Source organism: Hesperophylax consimilis, chromosome 3 (assembly GCF_061612785.1).
Source record: "Hesperophylax consimilis isolate HC1 chromosome 3, BYU_Hcon_1.0, whole genome shotgun sequence".
Taxonomy (NCBI): Eukaryota; Metazoa; Arthropoda; class Insecta; order Trichoptera; family Limnephilidae; genus Hesperophylax; species Hesperophylax consimilis.
This window is the reverse complement of record NC_142838.1, coordinates 14,735,374-14,759,811: the sequence shown is the minus strand read 5'-3', so window position 1 is coordinate 14,759,811 and position 24,438 is coordinate 14,735,374. Positions and strand designations below refer to the sequence as shown.

General features: G+C 32.5%; 1 protein-coding gene across 1 annotated transcript; it reads right to left on the bottom strand.

The window, feature by feature from the left end:
• Nucleotides 1-652: 652 nt before the first annotated feature.
• LOC149425005 (pancreatic triacylglycerol lipase-like) lies at nt 653-6,433 on the bottom strand. The gene is made up of 6 exons (XM_089650902.1): nt 6,360-6,433; nt 4,737-4,893; nt 2,746-2,894; nt 2,169-2,414; nt 1,259-1,595; nt 653-789 (listed from the first exon to the last, which is right to left on the bottom strand). The coding sequence occupies exons 1-6, from the start codon at nt 6,412-6,414 to the stop codon at nt 735-737; spliced, it is 999 nt and encodes a 332-aa protein (XP_089507028.1). The 5' UTR covers nt 6,415-6,433; the 3' UTR covers nt 653-734.
• Nucleotides 6,434-24,438: the final 18,005 nt, after the last annotated feature.

Genomic DNA, 24,438 nt, shown 5'->3' with positions numbered 1-24,438 from the left:
AGTAATCACCTTCTTGGAAAATGCTATAACTTTTGCAATTGGCGCCAAACGTCAATTCAGTTTTGACATTTGTAAAGTAAACAAACGCAGAATACAAATTGACATGATATGAATCGGTTTACGCGGAATAACCATCACTACCAAATTTTATCACAAAAAAATTACAGCAAAAGAACATCTTGTGATTACTGTTGCCCCATCCTGTACTGCAATTATATTAATGTCCTCTAGTTAATAAAAAGATTTTTAAAGTATTCAACACCTTTTCAGGCGAACCTTTCAGATAATGACTACGATATATAATGAGACACGAATTAGTAACCGCGAGCACTTGTGGTTCATCATTGTTCAGCTCGGAAGTTCTGCTGTCGTGCTTATACGCGGATGTGTAAATTATAATACTTGTTCATTATTACTTGTGTCCCAATATTAGGATTTTTTCAAATTTCCCAGTAAATAGTGTGTTACTTAGGTAAGAATCAATTATTATCTTACTTTCAGAAGAACTTGTAACCATGTAAATTTAAATTATATTACGTGAAAAAAGAAGTATATTATTAAAGGGTATTACATACCAATATAACTTAATATTTACAAATTTTCTTAAAAAATAAGCAATCACGTTCTTTTCAGGAAAATTAACCAATTTTTAAAGCAAATATAGACATTTATTATGCATTACAAAATACAAAATGAAACTGATACAGTTATGGTATTTATTATGGGGAAGTCTTTCAGTTCAGGTAGTAGGGCTTGTTGGCGGAGGTGGTCAGGTGGTAGATTCCCTTGCTGGAAAATAAGACAAACGTTAAATTATAATACCTTAAATACAATTTACGACAGCTGCTAAGCTTTATGAGTAGTGTGTTAGAAATCAATTCCGTCATGTAACGTATTTATTTTTGGGTTAATTTTAAAGTTTTATTAATTTACACCCAGAATTTATATCAATGCATACGTGATCTTCAAGAGAAATTGGAGTACAATATTAACTAATTTTATAATGATGCATCCATTATAAACAGCAAAAGAACTTAAATTTTTGGAAAAATGTAAATTTTTTGAGTAAGTGCTAATTGTCAATTTTCACCAAATTTTCATGTTAGTAGAAGTTGTCAAATTACGGAAAAAATTTCAAGTACCTAAGTTAGATCAATTAAGTATTGTTAACAGGTTGTCAAGAGTCAAAGAACTCTAGTCAACCAAATTATGTAAACACAATTATATATATAATATTAAATGACATCAGTGTACTTACATGGCCTTAACCTTGGAGCCTCCCATGTAGGACTTGCCGATGTTGGAGCACTTGTTGTTGAGGGCCTCGTCAACATTGGAGCACTGGTTGGCCTGGAAGTAGGTGTTGTCGAGAGAAGAGGCGAAGTACTCGTAGGAGCGGCCGTGGGAGCAGCCTACGTTGATGGGCAGGCAGCCAGGCATGCCTTGGCCCTCATTAGGGTAAAAGTCGTTGTGGCCCACGGGCTCCTTGATTCCGAGATAGCCAGCGTCGGAGTGGATGATCTCTGTGTAGGCGGCGTCGGTTGGGCGAACGCGGTCGGTTCCGGGACCCCACGAAGGACCGGCAGGGTCGAAAGCTACAAACATCAATAATAATCGAGTAATGAATCAATTATAAAAAACTAAACCGTTCCATCTAAAATGAAGTTATTTAATTCAAACCATATTATCGATGGCCTTGCGCAGACATGTGTTAAGTTCAGTTTTAAAAGTAACAAAAATTACGTGGTTTGTAAAACATTTATTAAGATTACTCCTTTTGTAAACATATGTTTTGTGGGAATTTTACATTACTTACTCCTACAATGGATTAATTTTGGTGCTCAATATTTTATTAGTACCTGAAGTTTTCTTATAAATATGTTTTCAATTTGCACTTAGCACATGTGTGCGCTAGGTCGTGGTTATGCAGAAGAGATATTTGTTTTCGAATTAAGTAAAGTAGAAACTAATTCGTTTCGATCGTCGTGGTCACTCACACGATAACATTCAACCATAAATATCCATAACAGCAGGGAAAAATTCCAGACGATTAATTGCTCTGTTTGGTAACTTGGGAAATCATTTTCAATTCCAAATCTTGTTCATGTCTGACCAATGGTTTTATAGCAAAATAATATTAGCACTGGTTAAAAATAATAATATCATACCGGTCAAGTAAGGAATTTTTCCCCTGGTCACCTTCCTGGCGGTTTGTCCAGCGATGTGTCCTCCCAGACTGTGTCCCATGATGTGGAAGCTGCTCACGGGGGCGCCCTGGCTGATGAGCCAGTCGACCAAGTTAGCCTCCCAGGTAGAAACGAGGGGCACGTTGTCCACGGCGGTACCGTACAGTCCGTTGGCTCCCTTTCCCCAGTCGACGCAGATGACGTTGACGTCCAAGACGGCGAGGAATGCTAAATTAATTTTAGAAAATTAGTAATTTAGTCGCAGGCGTCCAGAATGTCCGTGACTCTCCATGAAGTCCAGTCATATTTCAGTCATCAATATTATCACTCTCTGTTGTTCATACGTTTTTCACATATCAAGTACTTTTTTTTCTCGAATCGTTTGTTTGTATACTTTCTTCAAGTGCATTATTGAGCTATTTATTGTCAATAACATTAATCAATCTGCCAAAAAGTTTATCTGAAGGGTATTAGTTATTTTTTTAGAAAAATATTTTTCATGAATAGGAGTAGCATTTGAAACCGTGTTTTAAGCAAAATATGTATTAGTTATTATTACCATCCCTGACGTTCTTGTTGACATCGCTGTTTCCGTCGTTATTCCATCCGTGGGAGATGATCTTGGTGGCCTTACTCTTGGAGAAGTTGGACCCGCTCAAGCTCGCAGCATCTCCGTTCTTGAGTACGTAACCGGTAGTGGGGTTACTCCTAAAATATTCAGTATTTGTTATAGTCTGGTGATCAGCATAATATTCACACTGTACTGTCATTAATTATCAGATTTCGTCGATAGATGTCACTGAAGTTTTATTCTTTTCAAAAGTGCCAACTAGAAAAAAAATAATTTATTTGACATGTTTTTTATATGTCCACCAATAACTTAAATGGGGACATTTGTATTTAAATATTATTTAGCAATTATTTAAAAAGTTCAAAGGGTACTTGTTTCAAACGGTTCCATGATATTTCATCAAAATGACAATTAAACACACCTTTAAAAAGAAATATAGAGTCATTAAAAGTGATGAAATAAAAACTAGGTTAAATAGTTACCTATGTAAGATATTTAACCTAGTTTTTGTTTCCTCACTTTTCATGACTTTTTATCACTCTTTGTGGGCGTGTTGAACTGTCATTTTAATGAGATACCTAGCTCGATTTACTAATTTTATTCAGAATTCTATACATGACATAATAGCCCTAGAGCTAATTTATAAGCAAAACTTGTGTTTTGCCACAATCACAAATCATTTCATGCAATCTTTTTAGCTTTTTAGTACAAATATATTTGACTACTTTCATACACAATTCGAATGTGCTGAAAGCGCGCTCGGCGAAAGTATATCGGGACCGCTTACACACGAGTGTGTCTCATTCTAATCTACCAATAAGCTGGGAATACCTACATAAATACTTTTTTTATGTAATTAATTGATTATTATTTTTGATATAACAATGAATTATGCATTTGTACCAATCTCATTTTAAGTATTATTTTTCGGTACTAAAATAAATTTAATAATATTTATTGCTTTCAAGTGGGGCATGCAAACTCATTGTATCAGAATTTTTGCTTCTGTTACACCTAAAAAAATTATTTCTTGATGCAAAGAAATAAATCTGTTGAAGAGTATATAAAAGGCGTCCACGCAAGGCGTATTTGGTAAAGTTAAATTGACAATATTGTAAATAAAATTGATAAAATGAACATTCATCAGACGAAAATTACTCAAAATTGGATGACTTACTAAAATAAGAAAATCCCAAATTTGCTGCCAGCCAAATTGTGTATAATTCGACAACGATATCCGTCATCCCTGGGAATGGTTGGGAGAAAGGGTAAAGAAATAAGAAATATCGTGAAATACACAGCAAGAACATAATTACTTTGCAATTTAATACGAAGGAGACAAATGAAAGCATAATCAAATGAATAAAAATAAAGAAGTCTTCAGCCCATATGAAATTAATAATTACTCGGAGTCCACAAAATAATATATTTATCAACGCAAAAACACCTGCAATTAAACAATTACTCTGGTAAGCAAAATTTAACAAATCTCCTGAATATAAATATAATACAGACAATGTTTGGCAGTGTTTAGTTAAGAAAAAGCGACGACTCGCAAGTAATCGAAGCTAACGACGAAGCTAAAATGTTCGACTGTAGTAAAAGCGAAACTGTACCAGAATATTATTGAATAATAATTTGATTCTCTGAGAAAATGTAGTGCAATTACAGACAGACTTTTCGTTGTAGTAAAGCAAAACATGAATTAAAAAACTGACTAGTAGATAGTGCAGACTTCAATTAGATCAAACAAAGGATACTTCTTATTTTTCAGACTAAGAATAACTGAAATACTTTCCCTGTTTCAACAATTTCTCACTTCCCTCTAACATCACACAACACACGACGGCCTTACCTTATCTTTTACGTAACCTTACAATATTCGAAAGCGAAAAATGTTGCTTATGTTGGAGGATTGAACTTGAAAGGGAATTGAACTCATGATGCCTTGGTAGTGTATATGTTGTAAAGTAGGTTACCTGGTGTATAGGTAGAAGACGACATCAGAGGAGGCGGTGAACCGAGATTCGGGGTCAGTGGCGAGCCTGTCCACAATCTGGAGCTTTCCCTGCTTGTCCTCGGCAATAAAGTATCTTTGTCCCTCCCTGTACTCCATGAAGAAGGGGTGCAGGCGGGCTGTTGGAACAATACAACCATATAATCACTTAATCTCCCTTACTACGATAGGATTGAGTTACTACCTATTTGAAATTATATGAAATATTACGAAATTGTGTTGTGGGTATTATTGAATTTAACAAACAGTAGCAGTATACAATATACTAGTAATACTGTTGCGGTTAGTGATTTTTCTGGCATTCTAAAATTGTAAATAAAGTTTTAACAATGACAATTAATTTTTATTTTTTAATGTTCATTGTTTTTTGTTCTAATAACGTGAGTATTAATTTAATTATAATAATAATTTAAATGATAATGAAAAATTAGCATGAAATTTATTTTTTAAAGGCCTATGTCTAATGTCATGAATAAATTGTATCAAATTCAACATGGCCTCAACTGAAAATGAAAAATAAAACGTAGGTTTTTAAATTGTAACAAATATTTAATGCATTGTTTTGCATTTCCCCCGACGTAAATAGTTATTTCTTATAAATAAAATGAAACGCAGTATTATTTTAATAATCTGTGCGTATTAATAGTGCGGCGGTATTCCGCTGAAAAATTATTCACGGTTCTTGTCCATCTTAAATTGAAAATGTTTTTATTGCGGAATAAGAGATTTGCGAAACCTATTCGTAGTCTAGGGTAAGGCTCTCGACCAGCAATCTAGAGGTCGCCGGTTCTAGGGTAAGGCTCTCGACCAGCAATCTAGAGGTCGCCGGTTCTAGGGTAAGGCTCTCGACCAGCAATCTAGAGGTCGCCGGTTCTAGGGTAAGGCTCTCGACTAGCAATCTAGAGGTAATTAGGGCGTGGGCAAGCAAGTTTTATTTTATTATTCTGTGTTATTTAACAATTTGATAACATAAGATAATATTGGGTTATTTCCGGCACATTCCAGGATGAAAGAAACTCTCAGTATCGCTCTGGTGTAAGACCACCATTTACAATTGAAACGTTACTTGAGATGGTTTTGACCGTGTTAAGTGAATCAGATCTGAATCCCCACCTTCCTCTTCCCCATATAATCCCTCTATCCAGCCTCCACTGCCTTCAGCTTCACAACAAATGGCGATTTGTGAATTTTGAGTGTAATAGGGTGCTAAGTTTGACAAATTCGACATTATTGATGCTGTTTAGGTCAAAACAATTTTTTATTTCCAAATTCGAGTTTGTCATAGAAAGTTTTTCAGGAAATTTCAGTATGACCGCACGCCGCATGGATTTCCTGAAAATCTTAATACAAAAAACCGAATATTCAAAAAACATCAATAATGCCATTTTTTGTAATATATGTAGGTACTGTAGTTCACCTAAAAGTAAAGAGCCGCCACTGCTCACAAAATACCCAAATTGGGGATGCCATAGTCTCACTGGCTCCAGGTGATTAGGAGCAGTTGTTGACTCTAGTGCGGTATTCACATAAAAAAATATATACCTACTCTTGTAAGGATAACAATGGATAGTAAAAGAAAATTTACCCGAAATCGAGGCCACTCCCACTAACACCAAAATTGCACTCAAGAAGAAACGCATTATGTCGGTCAAACGTAAACTGATACCTCCATTATGCAAAAAAAACTCTTTTATAGTTTTTTATAAAATTAATCTAATCTCTCACATTGTCAGTTGCCTGATTATAGAAATCTTATTAACTTTATCAAATTTAAAATATTATCTAAATCGTTTTATTGTTTTCATGAAACTTATATAATTTATTCACATAGTACCATAACTACTTTTATGGGGGCATAACAACGGAATCGCGTAACCGATATTATCAAGAAAAATATTAATCTGATGAATGCTGAGATCAGTGACATTGACGAATGTCTTCATTACTCAACATCGTCACCTCAATTAGTAAAATTTCGCATTTTCACAAATTGTGAATTTGAATGCCCCCTATCTTCCTATGCATTCCATTTATGGTTTATTCAGAATAGTGAAGTAAATATGTTTATATTGTTGTGCCTTTTGAAAACCTCCATAAAATAATTTCCCTCCTCCGCGGACTGTGTAGAAAGGATAATTGGAGAAAGGCGGTCCTTTTCATCATTCCCCACAGAAAACTTATGTATACTTTTTTTGGTTTACTTTACTTTTCCATGGGATCCGCGATATTACTACAAAACGTAAATGATTAATAAATCAAAAGATAACCCAACATCATAGAAATCACAGAAATATTTATTTTTTAAATCGTGAAGATACTTTATCAATTTTATGATACTTTAAACGCGTTGCTCGCCAAACTGAGGACTCCAAGCTGGAGAAACTCATGGTCACTCGAAAGTGGAAGGCAGGAGAAGCAGATGAAGGTCACCAATGCGCTTGGGTGACCAAGTATCCCTGGCGTCTGGTCGGTGGACAGCGTCGCGACGTATTCGCAGCGCGGAGCCGTTAACCGAAAAGGTATTCTTAAAATTTAAAAAATTCTTTCATAGAACAATATTTTTTGTCTTCGCGTAAAGTTGTCAAAATAGACCACAATAATTTTTAAGATTTACTAACTAAGGTGACGACAAAATTTTGTTTATTATAAATTCGGACACATCCGGAATTATCAAGACGAATTATCTTTTTTTGATTGGTGATGATACTGACTTACCTTTTTTTACATCAAATCTTTATTGACCTGATAAAATTAGTCAATTTGGTCTTGGTTTGATTTTGCGATTGCATATCTATGCCTGTTGGAACTTCATTGTTATTTATTACAAGTAATCTAATTATACCGATTATTATCATACCTGCGAACTAAGAGATTTTACCACCTGCGTTTGCACGCTTTATATTCACAAGTAAGCCTAGGTGTAGAAAACAATAAATTAAAGTAATTACAAAATGTGAAAAAAAGCCGGAAACATGAAGGCACATATTACACGAGGTGTATCAGAGTATTGGGGAGACCGAGGATAGTTGGATTCATTTTACTTTTACCTGTCTCTGCGTCTTAGATATAAGGTTTATGAACAAAATTACTCATACTAAACGGCAGATAATTTTTCATCGTATTATCTTTCCTCATATTATTTTTGCTCCAACACAGCGAGGGGCGAGCTAGTGAGAAGCCATTCATTCTGTTCCTGATTGCCGACGAGTCAATAGATCGCGAAGTGCTCCCGAAGTGTTCGCTATTCACCTTCTCCTTGAAATATCAAATTTCATTATGTGTGTCAAACGAATTGTAAATAAACCTAAATATTCTTATGAGTGCTAATTTGATTTATAAGCAAACTTTTACCTCCATAGTATATTTATATAAACTAGCAAATAAAAACACGCTTCGCCAAATTTAGTAAAGTTCCCTGTTAGTAGAGTTTTGCCCTTTTATGTGTACAAAAGCAATTATTAGAGTTTTGCCCATTTGTATGTACAACAGCAATTATTAGTAAAGTTCCATGATAGTAGAGTTTTGTATGTACAACAGAAATTATTAGAATTTGTGAAAAAATTTACCTTTCACATTTCATTTTAGGAACCTAAATCTCTATTGGTTTCTAAATAAAAAACATTTGCGAATGGTTACGTAACTAAAGCATGTCGTTTAAATTGAAATTTACTGGACGAATGAAAACTTATATCTACTAAATGAAAAACACCACTAACTAAGAAATTACTGCCAATCCTTGATCAAGAATTTAGAAAACGCCGCTGAAATCGCTTAGAGAGCTATAAAATTTCAAAATTACCATTTTAATATATGATTTGAGCTGCTCGGATATAGACCGTGTTAACTGACAAAAACAATGTTTTGAAATATAGCATTTTGAATGTTTGGATGCATAAAAATAACATTATTCATAAATAAATTAAAAATTATAAATTTATTTTTATATTATCTATTATTAATTATTATATTATTAATTATTATATTATAAATTATGACTCGTTTCTACTTTTCTTTGTGTTCATTGCAGTAATGTGATTTGAAACATAATAATTAAACACGAAAACTGGGAAAAGGTTGTTGGCTAGCATCCTTTACACGAACACAGGAAATAATTTAAGGTATATTCCATATTAATATGTACCAAATATAATTAGGGAGAAAATAATAAAATTACCAAAGCAAATAATAAAATATTGAAAGTGAAATTAATTTTAGTTCCAAAACGATATATTTTTTCACCCACGGTTAATCATTTAAGATGTAATCGATTGATAACATGAAATAAAAACAATTACAGGTAAACAATGGCTTGTTCATGTAGATACATATAGATCTCTTCTACACTATCAGCACTGTCAAAAAAATCCACAGAATTTACAATATTTGAAATAACTTCATCCATTTTTTGTAACGAAACAGAACGTGATATGTGTCGGCCATCCATCTTACACTCTTACCATTCTTTTGAAACAGTAAGTCAGATACCATACAAAACATATCTCAAATCATCCGTTAAAACAGTGCTACCCGTGCTTCAGTCACCGGGACAAAAAAACTGTTACAAAAATATCGTAATACATGAAGATTGATTTTTTTCTTTTCAATAATTAACGTTAGAAATCGCTGTATGATTTGATTATCTTTTTGATTTTTTTGTTCGAAGTTTGGTAATTTTTCATGTTCGGAAATTTATGATCCTGTAAATCTTTTTATATATTAAGGACGGGTTGTTTCGGAGAATCTGAACAATTGATCAAATTTCAACGGTCATTTTCAAGTTCTGTGAAAGATTTTTTCAAGTACTGTTTTTATTTCAGTTTTGTCAAGCAACTAGCCTACAATGATATGAAAACAGAACTTGAATAAGTCTTTCACAGAACCCGAAAATGAACGTTGAAATTTGATGAATTGTTCAAATTCTCCGAAACAACTCGTCCTAAAACATTCTTTGGGAAAACTGAAAAATACTTCGGAAAAAGGTTTTTTTTTAATTGGAAAATTTGGATAATTCGGCTAGGTAAAAGTGGGTCGAGATTTTTTATGAAAACATCTATCTTTTTTATACTATGTGAAGTATTGATATTTTTAATGTTGGGTACGTTAATTTTTCTGACAAAAATTCTTGAAAAGGGAAAAATCTAAAAAAAAACTAGGAAAATGGGTAGGGAAAAATATAACAAAATCTTTTTGATTTTCTTATATAAGTGTTGAAAAATTTTAGAACCCTGAATTTTTTTTTGGTCACCAAACACGGTTAAGCTATTTCGAGGAACGTTTCAGTTCTGAATGGTGGTCTTACACTAGGGCGATAATCAGAGTATTTTCAACTCAGGAACGCGCCGCAAATCTACAATATATTATTTAAAGTGAGTAAATTTTGTACCATTACTAAAGATGTTTTTAACCCGACGTGAATTAAGTCAGGTTTATCAGCATTTTTAGATCTGTTACTGCAGGATAACCCATTAAAGTGGCCACACACTTCATATTACTAAGTCCTGCCCTCCTCACGGGGTTTTATAACTGCAAAACTTATGTTACAAAAATTTAGAAGTTCTTATGGTGCCGCGGGACATATCAATGGTGTTTAATTTTATATGTATATACAATAGGGTGTATCGATTTTTAACTTTTTTTTTGTTTTCAAATTCCAAGTTGAAAAAAAGTTGCTACTAGGTACCACAACTTACCACAAAAAATTTTGGATTTTTGAAAAAATGTTTAGGTCTCCCGCACAAGGCCTAAAGTTTTAATTTTTTTCAAAAAATATTTATTTTTTTTTAAATTGAAAATAAATTAAATCGTAACTTTTGTGTTTATTCCAAGTTAAAAAACAGTAATATAAGGGCATACAAATAAGTAAGAAACGATTTTTATTCATAAAAATGGATTTTAGGTCTCCCGCACAAGCCCTAAAGTTTGTTAATTTTGATGAACTTTTGTAATTTTGTGTACATATATGAACCATGTTTTTTTTAAGTTTAAACCACCGGAATTAATTGTACTTTTCTTACAGAAGGCATAAAATGAGACAATATATAATACATAATTCATATATACACAATAATATAGTAAAAATATATACCACATATATACTATATATATAATATGTTTTATACCTGAAAAAAGTTGGACGGTGTAAATTGTATGAGAAAGGTGTTGAAAGTAACTAATGTTATTTGCTCTAACTGTTGTTTATTACAAAAGTAATATTCAATAATGTCAATAGATGTCTTTTCAGCATTCTTATCATTATAACAATAATAGAAGATTCCTCTTTTACCACAGTAACTGGTTTCTTCTATTTGTTACAACAAATGAATTCAAATAGGCTTTACTAAAAGTCACAATGCTGTCATAAACAATTATTAAATTGGAAACTATTCACTCAAAGGCGTATACTGCATCAGAGACCTAGCAGTGCTTTTTGATTCCAAACTTCATTTCATTGAGCACATTAAGAATATTGTGAAAAAAGCTTACTGCATGCTAGGCTTTGTTATCAAAAGTAGCCGTGTTAAACCCTAAAACATACCTTCTCCTGTCTATACGCTGGTCAAAATAGCATTTCACTTGGTGTTTTTTGCAGTTCTTCTTGACTGCATCAGCTGGTTCGAACTCAAAATAGATTTTGAGCTTTGCATGACTGTCACACACGCAAGCTATTCTACCGAATATCTGCTGAAGGTTAACTACAGCCTATTTGTTTCTAACTATTATATATAACTGTAAGCTTTCGTAGAACCTTATCCGATCTGTTTTGTTTTACCTCAGAAAAACTTTGCCTTGTCATATTCTTCATAGCTTTAAACCCTACTACGTCACATGTTACAGTTGAGTCTGATACTAATCAAATTAATTCACCCGACTTTTTAGAAAAAGGATTGTGTTGGTTTAACCAGTTTACAAATGTTGATAAATCTTGGTTGTCCTGTAACTTTTGGCTCTCCCTAAGCTCAACATTCTGTTCCCCTGTCTTGTAGCTTACTTGTCTGTAGTGCTTTTTTATTACATCATAAGAAATTTCTCAATGTAGTGACAAAACAAAAGAGTCCAAACTCTTGAGCGAAACATTTCCTTTCTTCTTACGATAAAGAATACATTTTTAGTGAATTAGTCGTACTTTCTTTCTGTGAGCTTAGATTTCAGATTCAATATTTCTTATGCATAAAGTATATTTTGCGTAAGGGAGATGGTCTGCTTCATGTAAGTAGGGTATCTAGTATGTCAAATGTTGTCTTTAAATGTAAATTCCAGTTTCCTGTTTTATCAGATTTTGATTTTTTCGATCAAACAAAAACTTATACCTACATTTTGCAAAAGGGGTATTTTATAGAATTGCCAAAACTTTATCTAATATTTCACTAATGTGGCTATTATCTAAATGTTATTGTTCTCAATCGTTATCATAAAATTATTTATTTATCTCATTACGTTAATCAAAATCGGAAGATTTCTACGCCTCTTTTCATTTAAAAGTGAAGACAAAATTATGGAGACATAACAACAGCATCACATTGACGTATTTTGCAAGAAAAAAAATATATCTTGATTGCCACAATTAGCTTTGCGATGATGAAATCAGTGACATTGACGTTTGTCTTAATTATGTAATAGATATGTACATTTATTGTTAATGTACAAATGCCAAAGCTTTGAAGGTTAATTATTTTTATTTGATTGGTGATTAATATAGACATACTCTTTTTTATAAAAATCTTTGATTACTCGATAAAATTTTTCATTTTGCTTCTTGGTGCGGTTACGTGGTGGTATGATTTTAGATTCACTCGTCAAAAATCGGAAAAAAAATATTAAAACATGCATCCAGAGGGGTAGTCATTTATAATAATTACCCATTATATTATTTGTAAACAGGAATCTTTACTACTTCAAGATGGTAATGTTCTTTAATTTTAACTTGCACCCCTTCTAAATCCTCAAATTGTATAATAAAGTTTAAAGCGATTTGATAATACGGGAACATCTCGAGCACAGCAGGATAACGACATTGATTACATAATTTTACAATTATTAAGAATACATCATTATCTCAGATAGAATCAATGAATAGCGACATAGCATCTGTCAAGAAAACAATTTCCGACACTGAAGTGTCAACAACAAACCTAGAGCTAAAAATTTACAGATTGAGTAAAAAGAATGTCGACAAACCGAGAGGAATAAAGGTCGAGTTTCCGGAAACAAAGTGGCCTAAAATTTTGCTAAGCAAGAAACATACTTTAAAAAACAATATATCGTTTAACCATGATCAAAAAATTCTTGGCTAGATAAAAAACATAGACAATAAAGAGTTGGGTTTCTTTGAACATTAAGTATACAGAAAAGATAAATGCATTAGCGAAAAAACAAGAGGAGCTGGTGAGCTAATATCTATAAATAACAAATTTAATTTGGAAAACTCAAATGCATCAATCCACATCTAAAACAACTATTCATAATGGTGTCTACCAAAAAGGAAAAACAATATAATCAACTGAATCTATATTCTCCCATCTTCGGACGCCCAACTATATAAAGGCAACTACCTTGAAGCTGAAACATCCCGAAGAAAATTTCCTGATGCCACTATGATCTTAACAGGAGACTACAATCTACCTAATGTTACATGGGACATAGAAAATAATAAAACTTCGTGCACGGACAACATCAATAATGGTTCTCATGAAATAATCGAGATATCAAATTTCCTAAGCCTTAGGCTGTTAAACTACGTATACAATGCAAACTCTCGTCTTCTAGATTTTGTATTTTCCAATTCTTCCTCAGTTAAAGTGACAAAAAATAATTTCACGGCTTACATAAGCGTAGTATATGACTCCAAAAAACCGTATTACATTCTGCGAATATATCGACCTAGAGACATCGAAGGCAAGCAACAAAAGTATAATAATACTGGGAGATTTCAATCTCACAAATAAGCCCAAGGAGATAATACGTGAACATTCATATTTCCTAAGCTCAAATGGTCTCAGACAATATAATGCTATAAAAAATATTTCAACAATATACTCGATCTTGTTTAACTCAAATATTAGTGACGTCAGTCGAAGTGATGAGCCTTTAGTTCTAGAAGATAAATACCACCCTATATTAGATATACGAATAAAACTATCAAAACCACTTATGGTTAGTACACACGCAAAGCTCACATCAAAAGTTAATGTACAGCGCATCATCTTTTCTACCGACACACGACGCTATCAAATATTTGTACCTATGGTAGGAGAGGGGGTCAGTTGAATTCGAGAGCGGCCGAGGAACATAATTTCATCTGTCAAAGTGACAACTTTACTAAGGGAACACGGAACTTAGTTGGTAGCTCCGTAATTAAAATGACCCCCTCTCCTTTTTGCGGCGGAGAGGGGGACGCATAACTTTTCAAATATCGCGTCGGGAGCGGTTACGTAAAATAAATTCGGTTAGCGAAGTTCAGAACCACACTTATAGCGCGTTATCTTTTTACGTGTGTCGGGTCTGTATGGGATTGTATGGCGAGCGCTATTGTGCTTTATATTATCTGTTGATGTGAGCTTTGCGTGTGTACTAACCATTACAGGCGCAACGCTCTTCACTCTCGCCCGGTTGGACTAGCAGAGCCATCTATCGACAATTAATCAAACTCCGCAAATCAAAATCCTTTCCTTGAAAGAATTCACTTCAACAAAAATTATTTTTAAACATTTAAACATTAACCTGTGTAAACAAATATTTTCTCTTTTTTTGACTGGAAATATTTACATGACATAAAATCTGTTGATAATGCAGTGGAATATTTTTACTCGGTATTGATTACACTGGTCAACACATTTTTTGTCCCTTTCTAACGAAAGTAGCCAAATCTGACTGGAAATTTCACGCTGATTTCAGATATGTGATTAGTTTTTTATATCACGTCAGGTTTTTATGGGTTTTAAGTTTTACTAAAATGTGTATTAATTCTTTTTTATTCGTGAGTTATCATTGATTTTTTGATTTTTGACCATCCATTCCATTTGGTCATGCTGCAAACATGAAAGAGAACTATGACAACATGAAGCTGCTGTTAACAAAAAATAAATATGTAAAATACGAATGGAAAATATGTGGTGATCTAATAATAATCCTTCTAGGACTGCAAGCGGGATACACAAAGTATTGTTGTTTTCTGTGCAAGTGGGACAGCAGAGACAGGAACGACCAAGGACTGGCCTACTAGAAAGCACCTTAAACCTGGCACGAAGAATGTTCAACATGCTCCCTTAGTAAAATCTAAAGATATCTTACTTACACCCTTACACGTTAAATTGGGTTTGATGATTTTTTTTCAAAAGGCTTTTCTAAGGATGGAAATGGCATGATTTACTTAAAGCAAAAGTTTCCTAAGGTCAGCGACGCAAAAATTAAAGAAGGAATATTTGTGAGACCACAAATAAGGGAGGTCTTGACTGATCCGAATTTTATAACAGTGTTGAGACCAGTCGAGCTAGCGGCTTGGTCAGCCTTCAAGAATGTTGTCGAGAACTTTATTGGAAGTCATTAAAGTGAAGACTATATCAGCATTGTGTCTGAAATGCTCATAGTCTATAAAAATATGGGATGTAACATGTCACTAAAAATACACTTCCTTCACTCTCATTTGAATTTTTTCCCCGAAAATATGGGAGATGTCAGTGACGAGCACGGCGAACGATTTTACCAGGACATTGCGGATATGGAAAAGTGATACCAAGGAAAGTGGAGTCCATCTATGATAGCAGACTATTGCTGGACCCTGCAGAGAGACTCTCAAAATACTCACAAGCGCAAATCAGGAGCAAAAAAATTAAATTGAATTAGTTTTGAAATTTTGTTAAGTAAGTACCCGTCATACTATGGAAGAATTATGTAAAAAAAAAAGTTAAATAATAAAAAAAACTGACCTATTAAAATTTTTTTTTGTTTCATTTCGTGTTTATGGATACTAAATACATATAAAAAAAATTAGCTATGCTTAAGGGACAGCACTTAAAAAAATAAATGTCGACCAGTGTTATTGAGTAGTATTTTTGATCTATGTGCAGTGTGCCCCCATAAAAAAAACAGGCAAAGAAAATTTCTAATATCCGGTGGGGTTTGACAAATGTATAATTGATCAAATTAAATTCAAGGAATCTCTTCGCAGAAAATATAAAGCAACTAAAAGCAATTTAGATTCATTATTCTCTGCAAAAAGATATGAACTAAAAAAATACATGATTTTAAAAAAAAAGAAACTTTACTTAGGCTAGTGGGCTAGCAGGCTAATGTTGAAAATGGGATTAAAAGCGATGTCGAAAACTTTTGGCAATAAATCAGATGACAAAAACAAAGGGGGGGTACTTCTATAGAACTCATGGATGCGGATGAAATCATCCAGTGTCCCCAACTAGTGTCTTAGAAATTTGCGGACTAATTTAAATCGATCTACAATCAAGTATGTCCCAACTTTGATGCGGAAAGCCTCCAGCAAGAGGTGCCGAAATTTATAGATTCAATCTCTCTTGAAAAATTCAGACCCGAGGATGTAAAAATATGCAATCAAAACCAAAAACCCGACAAGGCTACGGGACCGGATGGAATTCCACCTCATGTAATTATCATGTTAGGGGAGTATTTATACAAACCTTTATGCTACATAACCAACCTCAGTATTGCTACTTCCACCTTTTTCCAATCTTGGAAACTCGCCAAGGTGAGCCCAATATACAAGTCGGGTTGCAAAACTGAGGTAAATAATAATAGACCGGTAGCGGTCTTATCTTTTCCAAAAATTTTTAAAACACTAATTTGTGAAAAACTGACAAGTAAAATAAAACCATTCTTTCGGGGAAATCAGCATGGTTTTCTGTCAAAAAAATCTACTATTTCCAATCTCCTTGAACTTTTACATTTTTTTTATTTATTTATTTAACGCCCAGAGGGCTTTTACATGGTTGGTAGTATACATAATTTTAATTTGACAGATACTTTAAAAGTTACAAAAAAGAATTACATTTGATAAAAGCTATGCAACAAGTCATACAAACACAAGAAACAAAAACAGAAAATTACAGCTATTTGTAGGTTAACATGATGTGTTTAGGAGTATTGTTGAAATAAATGTTTTAAATGATCCACAAAACTTGCCAAGTTGGTATTGAATAGGTATGTCAACATCACACAAGTAATGATTTCCCATGGTGTGAAGTCGTTGTATCGGAGAGTGGGCAATGTAGTTACACTTATGTGTGCTGCTGTAGAATATTTTATTTTGTCGTGTTGTTACTGTGGGTGTATGTATGCTTATAAGTTGCAGGAGTTCACAACAGTTGAATTTAGAGTTAAGTATTTTGAATAAGAACGTTAAATCGTTTATTTTACGTCTATCTTCCAATGTATGTATTTTTAGAGTATTTAATAAGAAATTGCATTTTAAGTCTTCGACAGGGATATTTAATTTAAAATTTATAAAACGTAGAATTTTTTTTTGTATTCGCTCAATGTTGTTAATGTGAATTTTGTAAGATGTAGACCAAACTACTGAGTTATATTCAATTCGACTTCTTACTAGAGATACGTATAATAGTTTAATGGCTTGTAAAGAATTAAAGGTACTATTTTACATAAAGTAGCAAAAGAATTGGACGCACAATATCAAACTGACCTGATTTATACTGACTTAGCAAAAGCATTCGACCGAGTAGATCACGACGTACTCTTACGAAAGATCCATATAATAGGCTTTGACTAACCTCTAATACAATTTCTTGCAACGTATTTAAAAAACAGAATACAATACGTATGCATAGGTGGCAATGAGTCCAGGGAATTACCAGCATTTTCCCGACGATCTTAAACTGCTCAGGATGATATGCGACATTCAAGTTTGTTTTAAATTACAACTTTTTTTTTTTTTTAGTTATTTATTAAGTTAAAAGAAATACATACATCGCTTTGTTAACTTAAGTGTACATTGATTAAAACAAAAATAATATATATATTAATAATTATGGTTTACTACCTAAGTAACATAATTTTCTTAAGTAAGAGCATTTTGGTTTTGCTCATTGATCTTGAGGGCAAACAGTTTTATCTTAAATATATTTATTCTATTTACGGTTGTCAGGCTATCAGGAAGGAGAATATATATGTGTACACCCTCATGGCCTATGTTTCTTTTACCACACTTTGTCTTTGCTGAATTTGTGTATAATTTATTATGTTGTCTTGTGTGGTGGTCATGTACTTGTGATGTTTTCATAAATGAAGTATTTGTGTGTATGAGGCCATTTTGGATTTTGTGAATTAATAGGCATATGTTGTATTCGTACAGTTTTCTAATTTTAAGTAAGTTAGTTTCTTGGTATACTCTTTTGGTGGGGGTATCTAGTCTATAGTTAAAAAGTTTTTTTTATAACTTTATTTTGTATTATTTGAATTTCGTTTAGATATGTGATGTTTGTGTTTCCCCATATTTCTATGAGATAATTTAGATGGGATTGAATTAAACTAAAGTATTATACCCTCTTCACTTGTATTGGTAGAAGATGGGCTTTTCTACCAAATACACCAATTAGTGGGATAATTTTTTCTTTTACTTTTTGTATGTGGTGTTTAAAAGATAAGTGTTTATCGATATGAAGTCCCAGGTATTTTTCACTCTCTGAAATTTGTAAGTTTTTTCCTTCTATTTGCAAAGGTTTATGAGACGGCGTTTTTCTTTTTTGTGAACTTAAGATCATGTAATTTGTTTTTTTTTTGTGTTAATAGTAAATATATTTTTAATTAGCCAGTTATTTAATTTATTAAGATCCAGTTGGGCTTTTTCAAGTAAGTTTTCTATGTTTTTACCAAAATAATATATGGCAGTATCATCCGCGTATAAAAAAATTTCCCCATTTAGGTTTAACTGACAGATATCGTTGGTAATATATATTTGAAACAAGAGAGGCCCTAATATAGATCCTTGAGGAACACTATAATTTATATTATTGTGTTGACTGTTTTTGTTATATAAGCTGACATATTGCATTCTGTTATTTAAAGACGATTTAATGAGTTGGAGAACAGGGCCGGTTACACCTATTTTTTCAATTTTTTTTAGTAGTATCACATGACTCACGGTATCGAATGCTTTTTGGAGATCTACGAGGATTGCTATAGCGTAATTTTCATTGTCTATGCTGGTTCTTAGTTTGTTTATTAGATCATTAGTTGCCAAAAGAGTATTTGATTTTTTTCTGAAACTGTATTGTTTATTATATTGCAGTGATTTGTTTAGTAGAAATTTGTTTAATCTTTCATAAATTACATGTTCGAAAATTTTTGATAGAATTGGTAAAATTGAGATTGGCCGATAATTTGACGTATCCGTTTTTGATCCAGATTTGATTATATTGGCATTACCTTCGCAATTTTAAAGCAATCTGAAAAGGTCCCCTCTGTAATGCATTGGTTAATTAGTTTTGAAATAGGGGGAGCCAATAGTTCGGACAGGTTGAGTATTGTTTTACATTTTATTGTGTCATAGCCAGCACTTGCATTTGGTTTAAGTGATTTAATAATTCTGTTTATTTCTAGCTCCGTGGTAGGTTGAAGATATAGTGATTGATTACTATTATGCTCTAACGTTGTTTCGTTAGCTGTATTGTGTGCGGGCTTATTTTTTATGTTATCAGCTAATGAGGACCCAATGTTGCAAAAGTAGTCGTTAAAATGTTTACATATATCATCTTTATTTGAGATTATTTCATTATTGATTATTATCTTGTTACAAGATTTGTTGAGAGTTTTTGACTTGTTTGTTAGTATGGTAATTATTTATTTATTTATTTATACTGGGTTTTTACAGATGATCACACTTACGTGAGAACAATCCACTTATAAAAACTCAGTTATTGTACAATTACAAAAATCTACAATTAAATAAAGATACAAAAAATTAAATACAGATACATACAATTAAATACAGATACATACAATTAGAAAACAAAAACATCAAAAAATAAAAATAAAATACACAATCATATACAAGCTCGCTCAAGTAACACATTACATTATACATTATTACAAGTGGTAAGAGGCATAAGAAATACGAGAGGTATGCATAGAGAGAAAATTGACACAATGAATTAGCTAATATTTTTTAATAGCGCCAGAACTTTTTCAGAACCATACAAATTATCGACGAAAATATCTATTTCAGCACACTCTATTAGATTCCATATTTTCTTTGAATCATTTTCGCAATTTTTAAAGAGGGTGGTGTAGTGTTTTTGTTTTAAAGTTTTTTTTTTTTTACCAATATTATTACGTATATTTATGAATTCTGTTTTTAATGGTACGCTTCCCGGTTGTTTTTTAGTTTAAGGTGTAATTTATTTATTTTATTAATTAGTTTTAATGGGTCTTTGGTTATCCAATCCGGGTGACATTTTTTGTAGTTTTTTTTGTGTACTATTGGAGTTTATTTTATTTTTGATGTAGTTTACAAAGTTGTTAAAATTTGATATCGAATTCTCATTTACGTTGAAGTGAAAGGGATTCTGGAGGATATCCTTTTTTAGGTTATCCATACAAAGAAGTTTTGGATGAAGTGTTACTGTATGTGTGAAGGACATCCATGAGTAGTATATTATGATAGGATATTGCATTATCGCAGTTTGTTAGTGAGTACAAAAGTGTGATGTCGGAAAGTACATGATCTATGATTGTGTTAGTATTATCTGTAATGCGTGTCGCGTGTTTGTTGTTTATTTTGTTCAGGATGCTATAATTATTTAATCTAATTGTGTCTGTGTACTTACGTGTTTGAGTTTTTGTTGAGTCAAGTAGATTTATATTAAAATCTCCAAAAATAAAACATCTTTTGTTTGCTTCAAGTTGGGGGTTAGGTTTATCCAAAAAGTCTTGATAATTAGTACTGGGATTTTTATACACTACACCTATGTTTAAATTAAGTTTGTTTATATGTATCCACAGGAAGTTGTTGTCGGAGTCGTACACGTTGTTGATTACATTAAAGTCCATGGTATCTTTGATAAATATTGATACTCCACCTCCAGCTCCTTGTGGGCGGCAGGATGCTTCATGCCGGTAAGCTTCTAGATTTACTTACTGTACTTCCTCTTCTTTCAGCATGTCTTACTATAACATCAGAATAACATTGAAACTGGAATTTGTGGATTTAAGTAGACATTCTATATCTTCAATTTTACCTTTTGAATTTCTTACATTAAGGTACATGAATGACAGAGAAGTTTGACCTTTTGAAGTACAGGGAGGTTTATATTGGTCCATTTTTTTAAATTCTTATGTGTTTCTTTATTTTTGTTTTCTTCTCGTCTACCTGATTATGTTTTTTCCGTTCTCTACTTCCGGATCCCAGTTTTTTGGAGTCTGCGTGCATTTGCTGTTTTATGTACTTTCAGGGCGATTTCTTATTTCATGGTATGCTGTTTGGTCAGTGAATATAGCATGTTTAAACATTATAACTATTTTTTTAATATCGTAATTCAGCTTGGACACATTTAAGAATCTGTTTTCTGTGACTGGGTGTATAACGATGTTTGCGTGTTTAAGATTTTGTATTATATAGTGGAGATTACTTAACAGATTTTTCGGCGATTTATCTTGTTTACCTGGGCACAGAATAACGGTATCCGTTTTCGTTAAGTTTTTGCTTTCATGAAGCACATTTGACATAAAATTATTAATCGTAGCATCCGGATAAATGTGACTACAGCATTTTGCACGAATCGGTAGTTTTTTTTCAATTTTTCTCCTCAGACGTTTACCCTGTTTGTCACCAAATATCATAATGTTTATTTCGTTTTCTTCCTCCAAAGGCGGACCTCTCAATATTGTTTTCACTCCCTCGGGAACCGTACCTTGGTTTACAGACGAGGGCGGTTGAGTATTGCTGGTTGATGTTGGTTTTACGTAATTTATGGAATTCTCCATTGATTTAATTTCATTAATATTTTTGTCTATGTTTGAAATCCTAGTTATGATTTCACGTTGAAAATTTTCTAGTGGTGAATAGATATTGAGAGACATCCTTTGGAAAGTTTGAAAGTTTTCGTTAAGTTGGTTTGTTATGGATTTCAATATATCATACTGTTGTTCAGTATCGTTCACAGATGTCATCACATTCACAGATGACAGGGTTTCTGTTTTTAGTGAAGATTTTTTTTTAACTTCCTTGCAAATAGTGCAGGTAAAAGCATTTTTATTTTGTTTGTTCAATTTACGAAAATTGCTCTCGGATATATGACAACATGTAAAGTGAAAGTTCTTATTGCACGTCTTACATAATAGATTTTCGTTATCGAATATCTCAGTGTTGCAGGATTTGCATTCCATTTTATTAATATTTTTGAGCAGGAGTAAATGAGTATTTGTGATTATTATAATCCGAGAAACTGTATTTTATAATGACTCACTTTTCGTAGAATTACCCGTTTCTTAAATCCAGTGTATTGTAGGATTTTTATTTAAATTTTTTTTTCTCGTTCACGATATATTGCACTTTAAAATGTTGTGATTTATACAATGGTGTGGTAAAGGTTTATGTTGTATTATTTATTTTCGTGGGACAAAAATATTTTAATTCAATGTTAGATTTCGAACAAACAAACAATAACACGTTTGAAGTTTGACGTTACGTATTTCACTTTCACACTTATTTCCACTTTAATGAGTGAAGATTTAAAGATTGTTAGAATAGTGCCAAGAGGCAATGTTGTTTGGTTACTTATTCACTGTGGTTTACTGGTTAAAGTTATTTTAATACAAGTTTTTTTTTTTTAATTTTTGACGGAGCAAAACAGGTTCACCTAGCGGTTTACAATGATATATAATGACTTGATTTAGATTTAATATCTTCGTGGGTAGATGAGAATAAACTTTACTTTAATGTAAAAAAAATGTGTCACTATGACGTATACGCGTTCCAAAAACCCGATCAAATTTGATTATAAACTAAATGATGAAATATTGTCATCATTAAAATCCATATGGGACTTTGGGGTTACATTTGATCCCAAACTTACTTTTTCAGATCATATAATAGTGGGATTGGTATCATCTTGTTATAAACTTATAAACAATTCTCCAAAACCGAAACAATGACATCGATGTTCAACTGCCTTATACGATCTAAATTAAAATACGCTTCTGCTGTTTGGGCCCCATACTAGCAAAAATACATAGAATTATTAGAACAAATTTATAAAAAAATTCTAAGATATCTTTATATGAGAACGCATGGTGAATACCCACGATTTATGCATCACATAGATTTGCTCTCCGAAACGCACTACGAAAGTCTCCAATCTGGGAGAAATAACAGCTTCAAGTAACATCTTTTAAAATCATGAACTATTACAATGACAGCCCATACCTCTTGGAATGCTATAAATTGTTTGTACCGAACAACTACCGTCAGGGTGGACGCCACGACTTGATCTGTATTCCACACGGAAGAACGGAAGTTATGGCCCAGCATAGCATGACAAGTGGTATGGTGCTGCTAAATAAAACCTCTAGGTCTCTTGACATTTTCAACATTGGCCTTGAAAATTTCAAAATTCATTTTAGGCAAGAACTCTAAAATATCGGTTATTGTAAAATATTTCATTCAGAGCTTTGTATATTTTTTTTAATATTTTGTATATTTTTGTTATTTCATGTGTATTGTCATAGGATTGCATCAATCTGTAATGCACAAAACAAATTTAAAAATCTGCATCTGACGAATTCATTCTACCAATCGAAAAGTATCATCAACCTCTGACGATTGCATTCTATAGTCCAATAATTCTACAGTATAATACCTAATAAAAATAAAACATCCATCTACATTACCAAAATTGAACTTCTACAAAGCAGACCATAATCAAATTATCAATCTTTTGTCTTCTACTCGCTGGAACTTTTTGGACTTTTACTTAATTCTAAATAATGCTATCGATCGGTATGTACCCGTGTCTAAAATTACTTTGAATAATTACCCAAAATGGTTTAGTAACGACCTTATTATAGTAATTAGAGACAAAAAAATGCCCATAAAGCTTATAAATCATCACGTGATCCTAATAATTATGCAGAATTTTGCGATCTAAGAAAGTATACCAAAAAAATTTCCAAGTTATGTTACAAAAAATGCATCGATAACTGCAAATAATTGGCTGTTGCCAATCCTCAGTACATTTATAAATTTTCAAACATACTTAACAATGATTCTAGTATACCCTCAAATATCTAAGCCCTCTAGAATATCTATAGCCCCCAAGAACTCGATAATCTGTTACTATAAATTACAATAAAATCGTGTTTAATCAATGTTTATTTGAAGAAAATAATATTAGAACTAAACTAAAATCCCTTGATCTTAACAAATCGGCAGGCCCCGATAACATTCCTCCAATATTCTTCCTCCAATCCAAATGTTTATCAGTCTTAACTTCTCCTCTCACAAAACTTTTAACTCGTTTTTAAAAACTGGTACCTTTCTGAAATACGGGAAAATAAGTGTTCTGTCTCCAATATTTAAAAAACTAAATTTCTAACTATAGAAGTATATGTAAACAGTCGTCAATCCCTACATTATTCGAATCCGTTCTTTTCTCAAAACTATCGCACGAGCTAAATAAAGTGATTTC